This window comes from Artibeus jamaicensis, unplaced genomic scaffold (genome assembly GCF_021234435.1).
Source record: "Artibeus jamaicensis isolate MK-2021 breed Jamaican fruit bat unplaced genomic scaffold, CSHL_Jam_final contig_391, whole genome shotgun sequence".
Classification (NCBI taxonomy): domain Eukaryota; kingdom Metazoa; phylum Chordata; class Mammalia; order Chiroptera; family Phyllostomidae; genus Artibeus; species Artibeus jamaicensis.
In genome coordinates this window covers 9987845-10011624 of record NW_026521814.1, presented here as the reverse complement: position 1 = coordinate 10011624, position 23780 = coordinate 9987845, and the positions used below count along the sequence as shown (strand labels likewise).

Here is a 23780-nt window from a genome sequence, read left to right as displayed (position 1 = left end):
ACCTAGACAACCAATTAAGGCACGTTCAAGGTCTGCTGAACAGAACAGTCTTTTAAACTAGGCTAAATCTCCTGTTAAGAGTTGCTGATTTTTCTCCCCCTAAATTTTCCAGATTTACGGTCCTAGTAAAATATGAAACTCAGATGAGGGTACTGAAAAATCTGACATCCTGAACATGAATGTACTTTTGGAAACAAACCAAGTATCTGGTAAACACTGAGGGATCTATCTAGTAGGTATGCTTGATGAGCATTTGTACTGGGAAGGAATTCAAGATCAAGGTCAGGAATGATTAATATGCATGCAGGAAGTCATCAACATTTAAGCATAAGCAATATGAGTCTCATTAAATCTTCAATCACTTCCTATTGCCTGAAGGAATGGGTGGTAGTCAAATGATTAAAGCAACAGCATTAAAGTAGAAAATGGTATTGGAAAATTAATCTGACCCTTATAAAAGAAGCTAACACAAGTTCTAATATACCTGAGCTGACTTTACAAGACTCTCCTGGGCAGCTGTGATTTCTCTTTAACATGTACTGGTCTCCTTGTCCCCTGAGTTAGAAAGCTTTGCTGAAAAGTGACTGGTGAATGAGACATTCAAGGGCTTTCATTTTTTAAATCTAGGTAATTGATAATCTTTCAGTGCTTCCCGATGGGCCATCACGCTGCTATCTAGCTGTTTATCTGTGTCTCCCACTTACTGTATCACCAGAGATCGGCCTCCCTACACCCCAGCCTCCTCCTGCTGTGTCGCTCGCTCACTTTTCTGATTGCGGCACCCCTGCTCAGTGATGCCCTGAACAGCTGCTATTCACAGAGCATAAAGCAGGGAAGAAATGACAGAAGACAACAGAGAGAAACTCTGTCTTTTGAAACAGCAGTTCCTAGAGGGGTTGGTTTTCAGCAACAACAGCCAGTTGGCAGAGAGTATGACAAGGGTGTTCTTTTCATCCTTGACCTAGTTCTGTTTGATCTTATAGGAAAATCATAATCTCACTGATGACAGAGACAGGCTACATGATGCCCCAAATTCAGAATTATCACCATGCTGAATAGAAGGATAATAAAAGTATGATATACAGACTCCAAATGTGAGCAATAAAAGGACCTCAAAAGTTAATTTTTCTAAGTTAATATTTTAGTAATTAATAAACTTTCTTTTAAGGGTGTGGTAGAAATGTTTTAAAATCACGGTTGTATTATTAGTAGCCCTCCTTAGGAGGAAAAATTATTTTTAAAATGCCTAGTCCCATCTGTTGTGAGACCACGAGTAACGTTTACGTTATTTATACATTTCTATATCTCAGTATTACCACTGTGAATAGTTATTAAGAGCTTCTCTGTGTCATGTACTATGCTAAGAACTGCTGTGGCAGCCAGCCTCCAAGATGGTCCCCCAGTGACCCAAACTCCTGGTGTTCACAACTGGTCTGCCACTCTGTGCTGGTCTGTGTGAGCAAGGGCATATGGCAGGAATGATGGGAAGTCACTTCTGAGATTTGATTAAGAAAGACTGATTTCCATCATAGGCACTCTGGTTCTCTCTCTCTCTCGGATCACCAATTCTGAAAGAAGCAAGATGCCATGATGGGGGAAGTTCTACGAAGGGACACAAGTGGCAAGACAGGATACATGATGCCCTAAAATTCCTAATTATCACAATGCTGAGCGGAAGGATAGCAAGTGACGTCTTAACCAGGAAGTGAGGCCTGCCAAGAGCCACGGGAGTGAGCCTGAAAGCAGGTCCTCTAGCCTGTCAGGTTGTGTGATGACCACAGCTCCAGCCAACAGCTCAACTGCAACCTGATGAGATCCTCAGCCAGAGACACACAGCTAAGCCACAGCTGGATTCCTGGCCCTCAGAAACTATGACATAATAAGTGTTTGTTGTTTGGGGAAATTTGTTACACAGCAGTAGGTAACTAATACAGATCATTTATTTTATCCTCCTAAAAGCCCAATAAGGCAAGTATTTGTCCCATACCAATCATAAAAGTGAAGAAATTAGTTTATGTAGGCCAACCTGTCTAAGGTTCTACAACTAGTAAGCAGCAGCATCAAGACTCAAAATAAAGCAGTCCAACCTGACAACCTACAATCTTAGCCACTGTTATACAGCCTTCCTCAAACTACTTTTATAATCAGAAAAATACTTTTAAAGTATGTTCATTCCAAGAAAAAAGAAATTCCCAGTCTTCCTTCACTCCTGGTCTCAGAGGTAGAGATATTCCCCCACCTCCAAGGGAACTTTCCCCCTTCTCCTCTTTCTGTTCATTTCTACCATTCAAGTCTGTTCTCTCTCCCAAAAGGCCCCCATCTCCAGACCTTCCAGAATTCCTTATTCCTCCCCAGTTCCCTTCCCTCCCTCTGCTTGTAAGCATATTCAGGGTCTCTATTTAAAAACAAATAAAATATATGTCCACACAAAACTTGCACATACATGTGTCTAGCAGCATTATTCATAAGGATGAAAAAGAAAATAAAAAGGAAATAGCCCAAATATCCAACAATTGGTGAATGGATAAACAACATGCAATATATTCACAATGTAAAATCTTATTTGGCAATAAAAAGGGATGAAGTACTGATGCCTGCTACAATATGGATGAACCCTGTAAACATCATGCTAAGTAAAAGAAGCCAGTCACAATACACCACACACTGTATGATTCCATTTATTTAAAATGTTGAGAATAGGGCATTTATAGAGACAGAAAGTAGATTAGTAGTTACCAAGGACCAAGGGCTGGTGGGGAGGAATGATGTTGGGGAGTGAATGCTAATGGGTAAGAGGGTTATTTTGGGGGTGATGAAAATGGAAAATTGATTGGTGATGGTTGATGATTGCACAACTCTGTGCATATACTAAATACCATTCGATTATAAACTTTAAATAGGTAAACTGTATGGTCTATAGGTATACCAAATTCACTGACCTTTTCTGAGTCATCCCGAGACTTCCTCCTGAGACTCTTTTGCTGACTAGGCTCTCCGTTGCTCCCTTTTCTTATGCTTTGGCATCACCTCTCCTTCCTCACGTCCCCCTTCCAACCACCAAGTGCTGATTATTTCTCCCCTGTATCACTTTTCTCGCACTGGCTCTCCCTTTCCATCCCGCAGTTCAGGCCCCTATCACTTAGTTTCCTCGACTACCTCCTAACTGACCACAGTGGCTTTCCCTCTCCAACATGTCCAAAACACTACCAGTAGCAGGTTAAAATGGAAATGACATTTCACTATTTTGTCAAAAACCTTCACTGGTCTCTGCCGCCTGTAAGATAAACCCTAAGCTGGCCTTCAAGGTTCTCCAGGACTTGGCCCCAACCTGTATTATTTATCTTTATATCCTGTAACTCCCCTACACAAACTCTCAGCTCCAGCCAAACCCTCCATTCCAGAACCCTTTAAATAGGTCTTGACTTTTTCTGTATCTACAAAGGCTTTCTCACCACAGCCCCTTGCGTTATCCCCTTAGCAATGCCCCCTGCCCCACTGCTCAGCCTCTATGCTGCCTACCTTACTCACCCTCCAAGGCCCAATTCAACTCTCATTTCTTCTGTGAAGTGATCGTTCCAGCCCCAAATTATCTTTCCTTCCTCTTATTCCCAGAGCACAATGATAATGTTTTGCATTGCTATAGGTATCAGGCTTCTATGCATAACCCAGTTCAGAAGTCACCTCTATCGTGATACTCCAGACTACTACCCCCAAACTTTGCAGTTCTCTCTCTTCATTACCACTATCCCTGTTCTTTGACCTTGCTGGGAATTCTCATCTTAGAACCACTCCTTCCCCCTCTAAACTATCAGCCTCTTCTCTTTATTTCTATACTCCAGATTACTCACTGTAATAATAATGGATCCAGAAACAAACAATATTGACAAGGTCACAACCTTAGGAAACTTCCAGGCTTGTTTCTAGAATTCATTAATTTAACCCCCTCTTGCCAAGCCCTCCTGTTCTTACTCCCTGGTATTTCCAGTGCACTCATCTGGAAAATTCCAATCAATCCAACTATCTCCCATCCAAATACTAACCAGGCCCGACCCTGCTCAGCTTCCAAGATCAGACGAGATTGGGCGCATTCAGGGTGGTATGGCTGTAGACTCAATCCAACTGTCTACCCTCACTCTTTTACACACACAAGATGATGCCTATTAGGAGAAAATTACACAGTGGCAATGAATGGGACCATTACAAATATACTGCCTCTTTTCACTTGCATTTCAATGGCGCAGGGCAATCCTTCTATTATCCCTTATTGGTTCTTCTCCTCTTTACAAATCTCTTACCTACTTTCATCTCTAATCTCTGAAAAATGTACAGAAAGAAACAGAAGTTTTGGGGGGAATGAGAAGCTTCTTCAACTTTTTCCCACAGGAAAAACTATCTGCCTGTACAACTATCATTTCCCCTAACCCTAAGGGAGCAAGAGCCTGGTATCTCCATCCCTCTCACACATGTGCCTCAGTTGTCTCATGCAGGTGCCCCCGAGTCCTGTACATTCTACTGCCCAAAGCAGCTACCTTCGGCTTCCCCTGGGTCCGCTCCCCAGTTCTCACACTAGTTGTCTGTCCTATTACGTGGCAGAGCTCCCAGAAAGCTGCATGGTTCCCACCTCCTTCTCTGCCTTTGGACAAGAGGCCCTTTCTGCCTCTAGACTCCTTCATCTGACCAGACCCTCCGTGCCCAAAAGGACTCAGCCCACTTTTCTCCTCCCCTGTGAAGGTGGAGACTCCTCCGTTTTTCCTGGATGATCCCTTTGCACTGTTTCCTTACCTCTATCCGCAATAACTGATTTGCATGTCTGGTTCCCCTTAAGGACTGTGAACTCATGAAGGATAAGTCCAGCACAGTGTTAAGGACACATTCCTTACCATCTAGGTTCCTTTTGTGTTTCCTCAATTCTCGGGTCAAACCTCTTGGCTCTTCTCCCTACTAATCTGTATATTATTGCTTTGTGATCACAGAATAAAGCTTATACAATTTTTCTTTCTAGAGTTTATTGAGCTTTATAGTGGCATAACTTAATCAAGTTTTATCCTATATCATGTATATTTGTAAAAAAAAAAAACCCTTTATCCCAGGTATCAAATTTAATTTAAATCAAACTTACTAATTATAACATCCATAAACCTTATTATGTCTACCTAACTTGCTGAAGTTTCCTACTATGTTTGTATTTTTACCTAATTCCCCTACTATTTCTAATGGCTCTTGCTTTATGTATTTCAACATTTTATTTGATTTATAATCATTATTAGTAAGTTTACTATATTGTCATAAACTAGCCATTTTTCATTTATGCATTCAAAAGATCTTTATTGAAAGCTTATCATGTGCCAGCCACTGCTCCAGGTGCTAGGGACACATCAGGGAGTGAACAGACGACCCTTCTTCCTGTGGAACTTACATTCCAGTGGGGAGGTGGGCGACAGATGATAAACATGACAAATAAGTAAACTATACACTGTGTTAAAAAGTGTTCAGTGCTATGAGTAGGACCTTATAAGGACTTTGGCTTTTACTTTGAGTGAAGTTGGTTTTGAGCAAAAGAATGGCATGATCTGACTTACATTTTTAAAAGACCAGTCTGGCTGCTGCACAGCAAACCGAGTACACAGGGAATGGGTGGCAGCAGAAAGGGTGGGGGCTTGCTGAAGTGACCCAGGAAGGATATGAGAGGGGCTCGACGCACGGTGGTGGCATTGGGGGTGACAAAAATGTCTGCATTCTGGGTGTATCTTAAAGGCAGATTCAACAGGATTTCTGGACAGAGTGGGCATATAGTGAAAGAAAGAAAGGAACTGGGAGTGATTTGAAAGTTTATGGTCTGAAAAACTGATAGGACAAAATTACCATCAATTGAAGTACGGAACTGTTTGGAGTTGAACAAATTTTGGTCAAGAAATTAGAAGTCCAGTTTTGGACGTGTTGATTTTGCTGATTTTTGTATTAGAGTAAGGGCCACACTCTAGAATAAAAAGCAAAACAAAGAATAAAACTGAGCCTGGAAAAATCAAAAATTTTCCAGTAACTTAACTGTCTGCCAGAACAAAATTCAACATATTTAAAAAAATAACAAAATAATTTCCACAAGGTATTATATATTATATCAAATATACAATTACATATTGGTTAGCATATGAAAAAGCAGAAAATGTGGCCCACAATGAAGAGGGGGATAAAATAGAATTTCTGGTCAAGATAGAGGTGTAGGTGGAAACACTGTGTCTCTTTGTACACCCAACATTAAGGACAACAAAGATTTAGAAACAAAAACACAACCAGAACAGACAGAAAACTGAACTGTACAGAAATCCGACAACCATTCATCGAGACTGGTAAGAGGGGGCGGAGGAAAAAGTGGTGGTTGGCAGACCCAGGATCACAGGCAGTGTGCAGGGCTAGCAGACCCCCGCACGGGGAGGAAACGAGCAGACCCAGTGAGGCGCACAAGGTGGCTGACTGCAGACACACATTCATGCGCAGATAAACCAGGCAAAAACGGGCATAGAGACAGACCACGCAATTCAAGGACCCAGCACCGAGAAACAAAGCCTAAAAGCACCAATTGAAAACGCTTGTGGGGGCTGAGGTGCCAGGAGAGACTCCCAGCCTCACAGGAGAGTTCGTTGGAGAGACCCACAGGGTCCTAGAATGTATACAAACCCACCCACCTGGGAACCAGCACCAGAAGGGCCCAGTTTGCTGGGGGAAGCAGCAGAAGGAACTGAAATATGAGAGTGGAGCAAGCACTATTGCTCTCTCTCTGACCCCACCCCCACATACAGGGTCATAAACCAGTCACTGGGTTGCCCCACCCTGTTGAATACCTAAGGCTCTGCCCCTCATACATAACAGGCGCAAACAGACCAAAACATTATGGCTCAAGAAGAAAAACAGCTCAAACCCCCAGAGCCAATACTTCTAAGCAACCAAGAGATAGCCAACCTATCAGATGCACAGTTCAAAACACTGGTGATCAGGATGCTCACAGAACTCATTGATTTTGCTCGCAAATTAGATGAAAAAATGAAGGCCACACTAAGTGAAATGAAGCAAAATGCACAGGGAACCAATAGGGCTGGAAAGAAAACTGGGACTCAAATCAATGGAGTGGAGCAGAAGGAAAAAAAAATGACCAAACAGAAAAGGATGAAGAAACAAGAATTCAAAAAAATGAGAGGCTTAGGAACCTCTAGAACATCTTTAAACGTTCCAACATCCGAATTATAGGGGTCCCAGAAGGGGAAAAGGAACAGCAACTATTTAAACAAATAATAAAGAAGAACTTCCCCAATGTGGCAAAGGAAATAGACTTCCAGGAAGTCTAGGAAGCTCAGAGTCCCAAAGAAGGTGGACCCAAAAAGGAACACACCAAGGCACATCATCATTACATTAGCCAAGATTAAAATGAAGGAGAGAATCCTAGAAGCAGCAAGAGATAAGGGGACAGTCACCTACAAAGGAGTTCCCATCAGACCGTCAGCTGATTTCTCCAAAGAGACCTTACAGGCAAGAAGGGGCTGGAAAGAAGTATTCTAAACCATGAAAGGCAAGGACCTACATCCAAGATTGCTCTATCCAGCAAAGCTTTCATTTAGAATGGAAGGGCAGATAAAGTGCTTCTCAGATAAGGTCAACTTTAAGGAGTTCATCATCACCAAGCCCTTATTATATGAAATATTAAAGGGACTTAGATCTAAGAAAAAGAAGATAAAAAATATGAACAGTAAAAAGACAGCAAACTCATAGTTATTAACAACCACAGCTCAAACAAAAGCAAACTAAGCAAATAGCTAGATCAAGAACAGAACCACGGAAATGGAGATCACATGGAGGGTTAGCAACAGGGGAGTGGGAGGAAGAGGGGTGGGGAGAAGGTACAGAGAATAAGTAGCATTGACGGTGGGGAAAAAATAGAGTGAGGGCAAGAGTAGTGTGGGAAATGTAAAAGCTAAAGAACTTATGACACATGGACATGAACGAAAGGGGGGAATGTGGGGGGAGTGGGGTGCAGGGTGGAGGAGAATGAAGGGGGTAAAATGGACAACTGTAACGGCATAATCAATAAAATATATTATTTAAAAAGGGGAATAAAAGGTGTGGTCAATGAAACAAAAACAGACTCTGAGATCACCCAGATGACAGAATTAACAGATAAGGACTTTAAAACTGCTAGTATAAATAAGTATTTCAAGTACTTAAAAGAAAAAGATGAAGCCCTGGCTGGTGTAGCTCAGTGGATTAAGGGCGAGCCTCCGAACCAGACAATCGCGTTCGATTCCCAGTCAGGGCACCTGCCTGGGTTGCAGGCCGGTTCCCTGCAGGCCAGTTCCCAGCAGGAGACACACAAAAGGCAACCATACATTGATGTTTCTCTCCCTCTATCCTTCCCTTCCCCTCTAAAGATAAATAAATAAAATCTTAAAAAAAAAAGAAAAAGATGGACATAAATGAGTAAACAGCTGGGAAATCTCAAGATAGAAATGAAAACTGTAAGAATCACATAGAAATTCTATAATTGATAAGTACGAGATATGATGAAAATAAAAAGCTCCCTGTCTTTTAGAGATACATAATGAAAAATCTACAGATGATATTACACGTGACATGCTTCATAATATCCAGTTTTGGGGAGGGAAGTAGCTAGGGGTAAAGATAAAACAAAAGTGGCCATAAACTGGTGATTACTGTAACTGAGCGTTGGGCATGTGGGAGTTCATTGTGCTGTTCTCTCTACTTTTGTGTATGTTTAAAATTCTCCATACTCAAAAGCTTTAAACAAAAATCCAGTCTCCACAAGAAAAAGCTGTTTTAACTGTAACATAAGATGTTCAAATTAAGCTCTGCATACATGTTACTCTCCTCCCATCTTTGCCAAATTCCCTAAGATATATATATACCAACCACTGTTTTTTCAAAGATTTCCAATGCTTGGGAAAGAAACCATTTCACAAAAACTGAATATTTAGGTAAAAGTCATTTTCTCTGTGTGTGTGTACATATGCTACACACTTAAACATATACATGGAGATATCCGTATTTCATTTTACAAAATGAGACTATATATTAAACCGTCCATAATTTGCTTTTTCCAAATAATATATGTCGTGGGCATCATTCCATGTCAACATATACAGGTTATCATCATTTTTTTTCTTGATGACTGTATTGTATTTGTCACTAAGGGTCCACATTTCCTGTACCCTACTGTGAAATTTCACAATTTTAATGGGAGACAAGAGCTATCTGTGTTATAGAAAGCTGTTTCAAACAGAGGAGAAACCTAAAAGCATATATGGCTTTAGGGACACATCTGACTTCAGGGATCTTATGGCCATGATTTGATTAAATATATCTTTTAAATAAATTTTGTTTTTCAACTACAGTTTACATTCAGTATTATTTTGTATGAGTTTCAGTTGTACAGCACAGTGGTTAAACAATCATATACTTTACAAAGCGGTCTCCTCAATATTTCCAGTACCCACTTGATAATGCACATAGTTATTAGAATATTAGACTTCCGCCAAGATGGAGACGTAGGTGGAGGAAACACCTCGCCTCTGTGCACAACCAAATCTAAGAACAACTATTTTTAACAGCAGTCACAACCAAGCCACACGGAAAATCGACAATACGGAGTCCAAAGGACAACTAGATACTCAGCTGGACCGGTACGAGGAGCGAGGCCAGCAGCGGAGCAGGTTAGCAAGAAAAATTCCCGGGGCGGTGCGCGGTGCGCGCAGGCAACCGAGGGCGCTGATCGCCAGCGAGCTGGCTGCCGGAGCGCACAGGGAAGAGGCGCGGTGGGTCGGTCCGTCGGTCACGGGCATTTACGTGCGGAGAAACCAGTGAGAAGGGAAGCCGGCGCGGAGCAGCAGGCTCGCACAATTCCGATCGGATAAACAAGCCAGAGGCTCGTGGAGTGACTGGACTGGCTGGGCTAGCGGAGAGGACTGCCATTGCTCCCTCTCTGACCACGCCCCCACACACAGCGTCACAAACCAGCGACGTGGGTCTCCCCGTCCTGGTAAACAACTAAGGCTTCGCTCCGCTTACTTAACGGCACGAATAGACCAAAAATGGCTCTAGGACAACTCAGAGCCCCAGAACCGATAGACCTAAGTGATGAAGAAATAGCCAGTCTTTCAGATGCACAGTTCAAAACACTGGTTATCAGGATCCTTACAGAACTCGTTGATTTTGCTCGCAAATTAGATGAAAAATATGGAAGCCACACTAATTGAAATGAAGCAAATGCAAAGGGAACCAATAGTGATGGAAAGAAAACTGGGACTCAAATCAATGGAGTGGACCAGAAGGAAGAAAAAAATGACCAAACAGAAAGGAATGAAGAAACAAGAATTCAAAAAAAATGAGGAGAGGCTTAGGAACCTCTAGGACATCTTTAAACGTTCCAACATCCGAATTATAGGGGTACCAGAAGGGGGAAAGGAACAGCACAACTGGAACACTTATTTAAACAAATAATAAAGGAGAATTTCCCCAATATGGCAAAGGAAATAGACTTCCAGGAAGTCTAGGAAGCTCAGAGGTCCCAAAGAAGGTGGACCCAAGAAGGAACACACCAAGGCACATCATCATTACATTAGCCAAGATTAAAATGAAGGAGAGAATCCTAGAAGCAGCAAGAGATAAGGGGACAGTCACCTACAAAGGAGTTCCCATCAGACTGTCAGCTGATTTCTCCAAAGAGACCTTACAGGCAAGAAGGGGCTGGAAAGAGGTATTCCAAGTCATGAAAGCCAAAGACCTACATCCAAGATTGCTCTATCCAGCAAAGCTTTCATTTAGAATGGAAGGGCAGATAAAGTGCTTCTCAGATAAGGCCAAATTCAAGGAGTTCATCATCACCAAGTCCTTGTTATATGAAATGTTAAAGGGACTTACATCTAAGAAAAAAGATAAAAAATATGAACAGTGAAAAGACAGCAAACTCACAGTTATTAACAACCACACAGCTCAAACAAAAGCAAACTAAGAAGACAGCTAGATCAGGAGCAGAACCACGGAAATGTAGATCACATGGAGGGTTAGCAACAGGGGAGTGGGAGGAGGGGGAGGGGGAGAAGGTACAGAAAATAAGTAGCATTGACGGTAGAGAAAATAGATAGGGGGGAGGGCAAGAATAGTAGGGGAAATACAGAATCTAAAGAATTTGAGACACGTGTTCATGAACTAAAGGGGGAAATGGTGGGGGAGGGGTATGCAGGGTAGAGGGGAATGGAGGGGGGAATAGAGCAAATGTAATGGCATAATCAATAAAAAAAACAAATAAATAAATGCATATATGTAAAAAAAAAAAAGAATATTATTGACTATATTCCCTATGCTGTACTGTACCTCCCCGAGTATTCTGTAACTACCAATATGTACCGTATTTTCACCAGGTGTAATGCACACCATGTTTTTGTCCCAAACTTTCAGGAAAAAAAATCTTTCATTTTCATTTTTAAATTCAATTATTTGCCTATTTATTTATATTTAGAACCAAAACCAAATTTCATTTTCCAGGGTATTATTTTGCATGCAGATGTTGTTATTGCATTCTGGAGTTATACTTTTAATGCATAAGCATAAATAAAAGAATTAAAGACACTTATATAGATACAGAATTGTTACTAACCATGGACGATGTGCATCCATTATTTTTCCCTTAAAAATTTGAGCAAAATAGTGTGTATTATAAATGGTAAAATACAGTACTTCTTAATCCCTTCACCCTTTTCACCAAACACCCAACCTCCTTCTCCTCTGGCAACCATTGGTTTGTTCTCCGTAACTGTAAGTCTGTTGTTATTTTGTTCATTTAGTTTGCTCTTTAGATTCCACACATACGTGAAATTATATGTGGTATTCGTCTTTCTCTGACTGACTTATTTCACTTAGTATAACACCCTCTAGGTTCACCCATGTTGTTGAAAATGGTAAGATTTCATTATTTTTTGTGGTGCAGTAATATTCCATTGCATTTACACATCGTCACTTTTTTATCCACTTGTCTATTGATGGGTACTTGGGTTGCTTCCATATCTTGGCAGTTGTAAATAATGCTACATGAACATAAGACACAGTCTTCCAAATAGTGTTCTGGGTTTCTTTGGATATATACCCAGAAGTGGAATCACCGGGTCACATAAAGCAGTTTCATTTTTAAGTTTTTGAGGAACCTCCATACTGTTTTCCACAGTGGCTGCACCAATCTGCATTCCCACCAACAGTGCACAAGAGTTCCCTTTCTTCCACATCCTCATCAACACTTGATGTTTCTTGGTTTATTGATGATGGCCATTCTGACAGGTGTGAGGTGGTATCTCATTGTGGTTTTCATTTACATTTCTCTGATGATGAATGATCTTGAGAATCTTTTCATATATCTATTGGCTGGCTATCTGTATGTCCTCTTCAGAGAAGTGTCTCTTCAGGTCCTTTGCTCATTTTTTAATGGGATTCTTTTTGGTGGAAGTTGAATGAGTTTTTTATAAATTTTGTATATTAACTCCTTATGGAATGTGTAACTGGTGAATACCTTCTCACATTCAGTAGGTTGTCTTTGAGTTTTGTTAATGGCTTCCTTTACTGTGCAAAAACTTAGTTTGATGTAGTCCCATTTGTTTATTTTTTCTTTTGTTTCCCTTGCTGGAGGAGACATATCAGAAAAAATACTGCTATGAGAAATGTTGGATATTTTATTCCCTAGGTTTTCTTCAAGAAGTTTTATGGTTCTAGTCTTACGTTTAAGTCTTTTGATTAAGAATACCTTAATCTATATAATAACCATCTATATTACAATAGTTTTGAGAAGTATTTGTTTAAAAATATCATATAACAAAAATCCACTTTTATTTTCTGGCTAGCAACACAGAGTTTAAATTACTGGAAACTTTTTATTAACGTTAGCATTTTCCACATTACACATGAACTGCACACCAAAATTTAATTCTAAGTTGGTGTGGCAAAGCAGAATACATTTTTCTGCAGAAGCTATACAAAATAGTAAGGATCTTAGGTCAGTAGACAAAAAAAAATGTACTCATTTCATGATGTACAGTAGCCCCTCCCCTATATTGAGGTTAAATTTTTGAAAAGTCAGTAAGGTAAGAGAGTTCTCAGTGGAAGAATCTATGGCCTTAGAGTCACAAATAAACAGAAGCACTTGTAAATATTTTTTACACTTGTTAAAACAAAAAAAACCCCAAGAATAATAAAATATTAGTAGCATTATATGCATCTTAATTTATAGTAATGAATATATAGAAGTAGTTCCATTTAGTATTCCTTGATCATGAAAATCTTAAAGATGTTCCTCTTCTATATTAGAAATTACATAGACATTTGCTTTGTTGCAGAGAGTATGCATAGTAAAAGACTTCCCCCTGGGTCTTATCCCATTCAAACATTCTGTGCTTGTTGAATTTCTCTCTCTTTTTTTAATATAGTAAAAAAAAAAAGTAAAGTTACCATCTTGGATAACAAAACTGCTATCTGCTCAGTGTATAAAATTCAAACACATCAAATGCAAAGAAAGTAAAAATCATTCCACTCTCACCATCTAGAATAACTGCTATGAACATTTAGGTGAACATCATTCTCAATATGTATTTGTGTGTGTGTGTGTATAAAGAAAACGAAGATATATGCTTTACATAAGTGGGATATACTGATCTATATCATGCCTCTTTTTCTCAGTATATGTCAAAGGCCGTTTAAGTCTACAGTACATCCACATCATCTTTATTAATGGCTGCATATCACTCCATTGCATGGATGAACCATAATTTATTTAGCCGTTCTCTTACCAATGAATTTCACATTCTGTCCAATAGTTCTCAATTATTAAGTTAAATTATTGCCCATATATCTTGGCATATTCATCCTATTGATCTTATGATAAATTCCTAAAAGCAGAATTGTTAGATAAAAAGTGTATGTACCTCACACCTTGATACACACTGCCATGCAGCCCTCCGGAACAGCCAAACTATTTCACACATGCACCAATTGTGCCCTTCTTAGACTTCCTGCTGAACTTGCCAACAATCTACCCCCTCTCCTCTCACAGCTCCAGCTTCCTCCACGTGAACTGTGGAAGGACAGCGGGATAATGCTTAGGTCGAGGATTTAGTTCCATCAGCTTTCTTATCATCCATGGCTACACTGCTGTAACTTCAAGCATTTCTTTTTTAGACTTCTTCCCTCCTCCATTCCAATTTCTTTCTTTCCTAATAATCTCTAATAAATCTTACAGTACCAATTACCTGGAATTAAATTCTCACACATGCCAAAAAAAGATATGAAGAAGTAAAATTGCCTTAAATTATTCTTGGAGGGACATGGAAGACATGAGAGAGAGAGAGAAATGAAATCACTACCTTGGCCTGTCATGTGAAGACAATAGACACTTTGAGATAATTAATCTTTAGGATTGCCATATAACCTTTGTGCACAAATATTTTTATAGGAGATTCCATTCTGAAAGGTCTTTCATTCAATTATGAAACCAAGTACTTACTATGTGAAGATACTGTGCTCCCTAAAAGGCTCTTGTTACCTTATCTCTTGGTTCCAAGAGACTGATCTGTCCTTTTCAATGTCACTACTCATAGTTTCTACCCATCCCCTTAGCACACGAGAACAAGTCTTAACGGTCTGTCAATTCAAGATGTTTTTACTGAGTTTAACTTCAAGTCAGGTACTGTGCTTGTTAAGACAGACAGATAAGACACAGCTCAACAAGAATCAACAATCTAGAAGTGCGGAAGGTGAGAGGAGGTCCGTTACTACTGTATATGGGGCATACTGTTACTAAAGCTATGATGAGCCTGAGAATCCTGAGAAAAACTTTACACCTTTCTTAAGAGCTTAAAAAGTGTATTCTTCCCATTTTCCAGGAGGATGTCCACAGATGATGATGATAAATCTTGGCATGTAAAGACTTACAGTAAATTGAGGTACATCATTCTAAATGGGTGAAAAGGAACAAGAGAGAAGAAAGTGGAGGCTTTATGAATTTATTCTTCATTTTCAACCTGAGCGGATGGGGAGGTGGAGAGCAGGTGACACAGGAAACTTGTTGGTAATTTAAAACTAGCTTTGAATAGTCCATACAGGCGACCTCTCCCATCACTAAATCTCTTCCTGATGACACATTTTCCCTTCCTCTTTTAATGAGATCCCTTTCTCAGTTGTTGCAATGCTTGTGGGCTTTAGTGGGATGGATTATTGGAACCAATAACCTGGCCTGGCTTCCCTATAGTAGCTTTCCCCAAGATTGTCTGAATCACCATCTGTCAAAATTGAAAGTGACAAAGAGATTAATATGTTATTTCTGTAATATGCGAAGAGAGTACATACATACACGTACATGTACATATAGGTGTGAGTGTTTTGACTCCTCTACCTTGACTATCTCCCAGATCCTCTTCACCATTCCCTACAGTGCACAAAAAAGTCTAACCGTCATTACGTCTTGTCAAAAGAGGAAACAGAAAAGTAACTTGATTAGTAAATAGAGTTTGGACTGGAGCCCAGATCTTAAGAGATGTAAATTGGTGCTCTTTTCACAAGGCTGTACTTTCATGTTGGCTCCACTCTTTCATTCAACCAGTTCAAAATACACCCTACATTACCTTCCCCTTACACATCTCTCACCTTAACGCTTCCTCTGGCTTCTTACTCATCTACACTAACATGGAAATACTGAGGTTTGTGCATACCAACCTCTTTCCTCTGTAAAAACATTTTCCTCTTTGTTTTTCATTACACACATGTACACACACACGCACATTAGACTTGTCCTGTCTCACCTGAACTTTGCATTCTGATTTTCTATGGAGACTGTGCCATTCAGTGCAAAAAATGAGCCTTAAAAAAAAATCAGCTCTGGCTGATGTGGCTCAGTGGATGAAGTGCAGGCCTGCAAACCAAAGCGTCCCCTGTTTGATTCCCGGTCAAGGTACATGCCTCGGTTGCAAACCGGGTCCCCAATAGGGGCGCATGAAAGACAACCACACATTGATGTTTCTCTCCCTTTCTTCCTCCCCCACCCACCTCTGTCTAAAAATAAATAAATAAAATCTTTTACAAAAAGCAGTCATGTTCAAATGCCTATTTTGCCTCTTACAGTCTTCGTGACTAATCATATTACTTAACCTCTCCATCTCACTTTTCTCACCTGCAAATAGGGAAGAATGCATAACTCATTGGGCTTTATAAGGTAGCTAGCATATGTCATGTGCTAGCACTGTCACATACCAGGAGGTACTTAATAAACATAGTTATTTAGTATAAAAATAATACCTCACAGGACTGTTACTCCTACATTCCTGATGCGTCAGTAGTATCTCTAAATATGTTAGTTTCCCCTCTTCCCAACACAGATTCATAAACTAGTTCAAATTCAACAAAGATTTCCCCCATTTAGACGCAGAAGTATTTGTATGTTTACTAAAATAACACTGAGAGCTACCCAGAAATAATTTCTCCTCTTCTTAACTTTAAATCTTTGGAAGAACATAATCACATTTTGCAAATTACCCAAAAGGCATGTTGTAGCATGCCGACAGAAACAACAGGTGTAAGTGCCTTCTCTATAACAACTGGGTGTTTAGGCGCATTTTAGTTACCTCTGGTTCATTGCCCTGCAGCCGGAATAAACAAATTTGTTACACTCAACACATTGTTCAACTCCGGCAGGGAAAGAAAACTTCAGACAATGTCCCATAAATCTCAAGGAGTGACTGAGAACAGACGCCGCGCAGTGACGTGGCCTAGGCAAGTGAGTGACAAGTAAATGTTTTGTCTGTGCCTGTGGTGCGTCCATGTGTCATCGTGAGTGCTCCCGTGTACCCGTACAACTGAAAGTACAGTTATGTGCTCCGCGAATTCTGAGCGCGAACGCGTATCCCTTTGAACCCGAGTGCACAAGGAGTGAGCGATGGTGCGAACCCCCGCTGTCCTCCAGGTGCTTACCTCCGCGGACGAGCAGGTGGACGCCGATGGGCGCCGCCATGTTGGCTCCGGTCACGTGGCCGCGGGACGCCTTCGCTTTCCCGCCCCGCCCGCCGGAGCGGGTCCAGTTGCCGCTCGGCAGAAAACCAGTTACCGACACTGCCCTAGGGGAGCGCGCGTGCGCGCGGGGGGCCTGACTGCGGGAGCCCGGGCGGCGAAGCGGCGGCACCGGGGCCAGCGAGGGAACCAGCGGCCGGCTGAGCCCGTTCCGGCCGCGAGAGGCGGGCTCCAGCCGCAGTTCGCGCGCTTGCTCTGAGCCCCGGCGCCCAGGTGGGATGGAAGAAGCCTATCAGGTAAGCGTAGCATCCAGTATTTGTAGCATCAACATTTTGGTGCATGGAAACCTGAAGTTGGGAGGAAAAAATAAAGCACAATCAAACGTTCAACATAGCACTTTGCATTGTTTGCCACATTCTTGCAAATTATTTCCCTGTATTCAGTTGAAAGGTAAAATTTGGTTCAAAGTCACCAGCCGCCCCTTGGCACTCCCATAATGTACATTACTCAGCAGAGACTCCAGACAAGACAGGATTTATGTGCAGCTGCAAAATCTATTCTGAGTACTCCAGTGGGTATGTTCAAGGGACTTCTCATTTCCCAAGGTCACCTCCCCTCCCGCTTCGCTTTATTAACTGAAGTCTTAATCCTAAATTTGATTTTTAAGAATGAGAGGATGACGTCTGCCAACTGGCGCTGCCAAAACATGCAACCTACGGAAAGCAATTGTGAGTCAAGTGAAGGAGCTATGTAGTGATGACAGTGCCCATTTACACCAAACTCACTTTTTCTCTTATCTGCGTTCTGGGGCAGATTCCATCCGGTCATGGACCAGGTATTAGTCATCTTGGTAGCCTGGTGCCCAGCAGAGAACTGGTATGCAAGGAAGGTCTGGTGAAGGATTTGAACTCTCCATGGAACCTGTCAAACCAAGAATGTAACAGTTTCCCGGACTTTAAATGCAAAGAAGATTGATAAAGATTCTTGGTAAATGTGTTTACTAATTAATTTTTAGGAATTTAATTTAATGATACACTCAGTGCAAAATCCAGACAATTCAGAAAAGAGTAAAGGAAAAAGTGCAAATCCCTTTCCTCACCCTGTTTACACTCACAGTCGCACGCACTACACGCCACCCCTTCATGCATCATTCTATGCCTTTACAGGCAAAAATGTGTAAATATTTTAAATGGAATCATAGACTTACTGTTATGACTTGTTTTTTTTTCCCATTCATCATTAACATCAAATCTCAGAACTTACCTTGAGCCCATTCTTTTTAATGAGTACATAGTCCTGATAGTTTTACTTTTAAAGAGCACGCGTTTTGGCAGTTCTTTCGAGGGCACATGCTGTAATTGGAGATCCAGTTTTGGATGCTTTGGGGGTCACCTTGAAAAATAAAGAGAAATAATGTTTTCCACGAAGGCAAATAAAATGTACAAGTAGGAGAATGAAAAGTGCTCCTACAGGTTACTTCAAGCCCCACATTTTTCAAACTCAGATCAATTCCAGGGAGAGGGTTTTTGAATATAGTAAATCTGTCTTCTGCATAACTGAAGCCTACAATCTGAGTACAGCAAAGGAGCCTGAGAGTTAGCAGGGCACAGAATCTCAGAGAGTGTGCCCAAAAAAGAAACCTACAAGTCTCTAGTGAAGGGTCAGAAGGCATTAAACCTGATTTCAAACACATCTTAAGTAGAACATATGTTTGCGTGATTTAGGTCAGCCAACCTGGGGAAAACAATTGTACAATTTATTCCTCTGCAACTAGAAGGACAAGGAAAAGGGAGCACTATGAGGACTCAAGTGGCACCACCATAATGGAATCTCCATTTAGGTCAGCAGAAAATGTGGATATCTAAAATGAGCAAGAAATGAAGCAGATTGTAGTTTGCACAGGTGATAGCTTATCCATTGATCCTTGATTTGGTTTCTTTCATACCACAGCCTTCTGATATTAGAAGGATTAAAAACTGCCATCGTGTGTCCTCTAAATCATCAGTTTCTGAGATATTTGTACACTGACTGACCAGAAGGGCCAGACCACTGAAAATCTGAGACCCCTTGCAGTTCTAACATTCTGTGATCCTGGGCATTATGCTTCTTTCATCTAGAGGAGTAACCAACCACTCCTGACTCACTACTGTACATCTCCCCACCTGTGAAATGAAAGTTAGTTATATTGTGGCATCTCACTGATATGAACTCCCTCCAGTTTTCAGATTTTGTACTTGGGGGTTCCTGAGAAAAAGCTGAATAATTTTCCAAAACTAGGGTTCAAGAAATAAAGAATAATTTCTTAGTACCTTCAGTTTCTGTGTCCAAAACATCCTTTCCTCAATAGTAAACTATTTTTATTAATAATGATTAGTTACTGTTTTCTAGGTCTTTTACCTTGGTTTTTAAAAGATCATCTCTTATTAGCATCTTTTTAAGCTGTATTTTTTAATAAAAGAAATAAAGGAGAAATAAATTCTGATATTTTATTTTTGAGAAGTTAGTTTTACCTTCCTCTCTCTACTTAATGATATTTTATTATAGACTTATGCCATTTAACTTTTTCAAAAGTTATAAATAGTTTGTGATAATATTTAAATTATATCAGTTTTTGTAATGTATACATGAATTTGTAATTTATATTTTTAAAATGTTCTAGGGGGATCATGTGATAATGAAATCCTTTAAAAATTAAAAATAAATTTTGCTTTGTAACACATTTTATGACTCATTTCACAAGTTTAGATTTTAAATATTCATTAGGATTACCTATAATGTAAGACACTTAAAAACATAGACTATTTAATAAAGACCAAGGTGCTTACATATCTACAGAAAAAATCATTATATGTAACATGTAAAACTAAGAAAAAATGTGGTATGTTTAACTGGGCACAGAGCAGGTTCTGTGGCCTGTGAACTGGTGCCCTGGGACCTGCACATCTTCCGCGGGACTGTTATCCTGCCTCATTCACTCTGAACTTGCTCATCAGTTTTGCCATCTGAATCAGAAAAGTTAGCCTTTTGTTTAGATTTCAGAGTCACTTCTCAGCATTTCACTCTATAGTATCAGAAGAGTATTCCCAATCCTGCCTTCTAATTTGTCCAAGTTTAGTATGAGGAAAGACTTCTATTTATTTCCATTTTTAAGTCAAATAAACATGCTTTCCAGGAACTAGGAGTCCTTCATAAGTATAATCTCCACATACAACAGGGACTCCTTTTAGTAGCTGATTGGACATCTCTAAAGATAGAGTCTGGCTTCAACAGAGTGTCTGTTGAAGCAGAAAGTTTCTAGGGCACTCTTTTAGCCAGCTTGCTGGCAGAATGTCATTTCTGATACCAGTCGTTTGAGAAACTGATACCAGTCGTTTGAGAAAATAATGGATACATTACTGCTAATCTAGGGGTACCCTTAGAGAACATGCGTAAATGCTCCATGTTTGTTTGAGGAAAAGTAATGCCATAGGCAAGGCAGTTGTGAAATCACATGGATCTTTTCTCGTGCGTGTGCCCTTTTCTTGATCTACAGTTGCCAAGAGGGAGCCCGGATGAGGGACAGGGTATTTAGTTGTATGTGACCCTCATGCCTGTCTCATTTTGGATTTATCTAATGACATTTTCTCAGTCATATAATTCCTGTGCAAGTGAACTTTAAGTTCCACTTCCTTCTAACAAGATTGCCCTACCCGAGTTCCTCCTGCAGTGAAATTCTGAAGATTTCAGGATCTACAGCCATGTTCAGACCTAGTCCAGATGGGCTCAGCAAAGAGCATGCCACACTGTCCTGAGCAGTCTGTCAGGGTAAGCAGAGTGGAATGGGACCAGAACAGGGCTAACTTAGTTGTAGGTGAAGACCAAAACATTGTGCCGAGGGAATTGTTTTCAGGCCCAGTCTGGCCCGTATGTTTTTCAAGCTGGTTCATCTGCTTGGCTCAAAAGGAGATTGTAAGCAGCAGTCATGCTGCGGCAACAACCTATCTGCTGTTGGAGCAGTTGCCCACCTGGAATGGTTGGCAGGGATCAAAGGAGGGAGGTATGGGAAAGCTAGAGGGAAGAAGACATGGATGGTTCCGGAACTCACACACTGATGCATCCAAGTTTTCTGATAATACTGCTTGTTTTGCTCAGAGATGGCTTTGGAACTGTGCAGGCTTGAGGGACAAGGCTTTCCCGACCTCATTGCTTGGAACTGGCTCAGAGGGAAGTTGGATTAAAGCAAAAGTGTGCATTTGCCACCATGAAATGTAAATTAACATGTGTACCATTAGCAACTGCCATCTCTTCCCAGTTAGTAATCCCTGGGAAAGTAGCACTTGCTTATACACTTCTGGGTAATGAAGAATCCATTCAGAGTAAGGAAGAAAGACAAAAAGTTTCCAAGAGAATTCAGTGATCTATCAGCCAATCAATTAATACTTAAGTGCCTAGTCTAGCTCCAAAGAGATACGATTTTATTTTTGTTATTAAGAAACTAATTGGAAAGCTAAAAGTAATGTGCTCACAAGATTGACGATAGAGAAAAACCAAATACCCCTGAGACTATAAGCCCCACAGAAGCAATGCCAGGAGTGAGGGGTCACAGATTCTGGCTATCCCTTCCGAGAACCGAGAAAAATGCTGGACTCTAATTATATAAGTTCCCAGGAAATTGCACCTGTTTAATCTTCACTTCCTGTAAAGATGAAAGTGATAGAAATGGAAATATGTTTCCTTTAGCATATGTTTCTCTTTTCCAATCCACATTTGTAAAAGAGAAAGGAAAATGCTCTTCCTGTCTTTATTGGAATTATTTTTAAAGTGTTTCAGTTTTTCTTTCCTGTTTACACATGGATGTAAAATGTGCTCTTGAAAAACATTAAAAAATACTGAAATGTATAATACAGAAAGTAGAAGTCCTCCAGAAAAGTTCTCTCCAGGTAGCCACTATTAACAAGTTAATGCATATTCACCCAGATATTTTTTCTACACATATGCTATTTGCTGGACTTTCTAAGGGAAGGTACTTATTTTTAGCATGACCAGTCACATATCTACATAGACTAAAAGCAGACTAGGCAAACCACATGCAAAAGGGCAGTAGTGCACAATGTCACCCATCTTTATTGTACTCTACTGTGAATTCTCCTTTTTTCCCTTTGCCTTCACTCTGCTCGTTTTTCTTCTCTGATTGCTTCTACCCTTCAGTAATATTACTGATTGTACTGGGTTTTTTTTCTTTCCCTTCTGAAGTGATGATTCATTTCTGGTTACCTTTTTGTATTTTTCCATCTTTGCGTATTCTTTGGCTGAATTTATGGTTCTGTGTTTACTGTTTAATTCTTAGTGTGTTTGAGTAAAAATATACGGTCCTCTAAGATTGTGTGAGACCAGTTTGTAGAGAAAGCAGTTTGGCCATTAATGTCAGGTTGAAAATATTTATGATTTTTGATATTTTGTGTACATCAGCATGAAACAATACTCCTTGGTCCGCTTACAGTTATGCAAAATACACTGCAGTAAGACTCTTGAAGTAGAGATTATGAAATAAGAAGGGATTTAATAATAGAAAAAGAAACCCAGCTGTATGTCCCTTTCTCCCCTCCCACTCTCCGCCTCCACTCCCCAAACTGGCTAACAAACTAAGCAGTAGTGCATTTCTTAACTTCTTCTTGCCTCTCACTCAACACATTTTATATTCAAAACTGAAACTGTCGAAACCATCAAGAGGGCAGATGCTGCCTCGACCTCTCTTCCCATTGAGCCGAGCTCCTGTGTGCTCACCCATCCACTTTAGCCCAGAGAATAACCTGTCTGGAGAGCATTCTCCTCATCTGAAGCACACACAAACATCCCTGCGTTTTCTTTTGCTTGATAAAGGATAAAGGAAGAAAAGCCGCAGCTGCTCTAGGAGCAGACAGCAAACAAGCTTCACTGTGGTGGCCCCACGGCCTTCACAAAGGGGATTCAGAGAGCTAGGCAAATAAACTGTACAGCCCAAGACTTCCACACAGATTCACCTGCCAAAATTATTAATTAAAAATCTAAAGAACTATCCAGGTGAACTGAGAGTCTAACCAAAGCACATTTTCCAACTGGCCTCTTATTAAGTTGGAAGAGAGAATACAGTTGAAGAACGCAAAGGGCTTCAAAGATCACCTAATCGAACTCTAACTCTACCCCTTCCAATTTTAAGATAGGTCCAGAAAGGTCATAGGAGACAAGATTCACCCCTGTTCCATTATAATGTACACCCCTGTTCCTGTGTACATTATAACATTGCAGGTCTTAAAAAAATATTTTTTACAAGACATTTATAAGGTACGTCTTGTGGCACTTATGCACAATAGCTCTTCAGATATTCGTAAGAAATGGCATTACATTTTATTGCATTATATTTCTCCACAGGGTTAATGGAAAGCCCCCAAATTATGATATGAAAATTTTCAAAGCTTTGGTTTTACAGTTAGTGTCTGTTGATCCATACAACCAGGGTGTCAAAGGTGGAGATAGTTTGTTTTGGGTAGCCAAACCAAGTAAACTATGATTCCTTTGAGAATCAGTTTCCAAAGAAAATGATTATTACTTTAAAAAAATATTTTATTTATTTTTAGAGAAGGGAAGGGAGGTAGAAAGAGAGGGAGGGAAACATCAGCGTGTGGTTGTCTCTCGAGCACCCCTCAGTGGGGAGCTGGCCTGTAATCCAGGCATGTGCCCTGAGAATCGAACTGTATGTGCCCAGTCATGTGCCCTGAGAATCC

At 40.4% G+C, this 23780-nt stretch overlaps 1 protein-coding gene across 3 annotated transcripts in view; it reads right to left on the bottom strand.

The window, feature by feature from the left end:
* METAP1D (methionyl aminopeptidase type 1D, mitochondrial) overlaps window positions 1–17264 on the bottom strand; it is an 82147-nt gene extending 64883 nt beyond the window's left edge. The window contains exon 1 of one of the 3 annotated variants that reach the window (XM_037151285.2): window positions 17005–17264. In XM_037151285.2, coding sequence (XP_037007180.2) covers window positions 17005–17044 — 40 coding nt within the window. In that variant the 5' untranslated portion in view covers window positions 17045–17264. The remainder of the gene's footprint in view (window positions 1–17004) is intronic. The other 2 variants (XM_037151283.2, XM_037151284.2) reach the window with 2 other exon arrangements.
* Between the last annotated feature and the right edge of the window lie 6516 nt (window positions 17265–23780).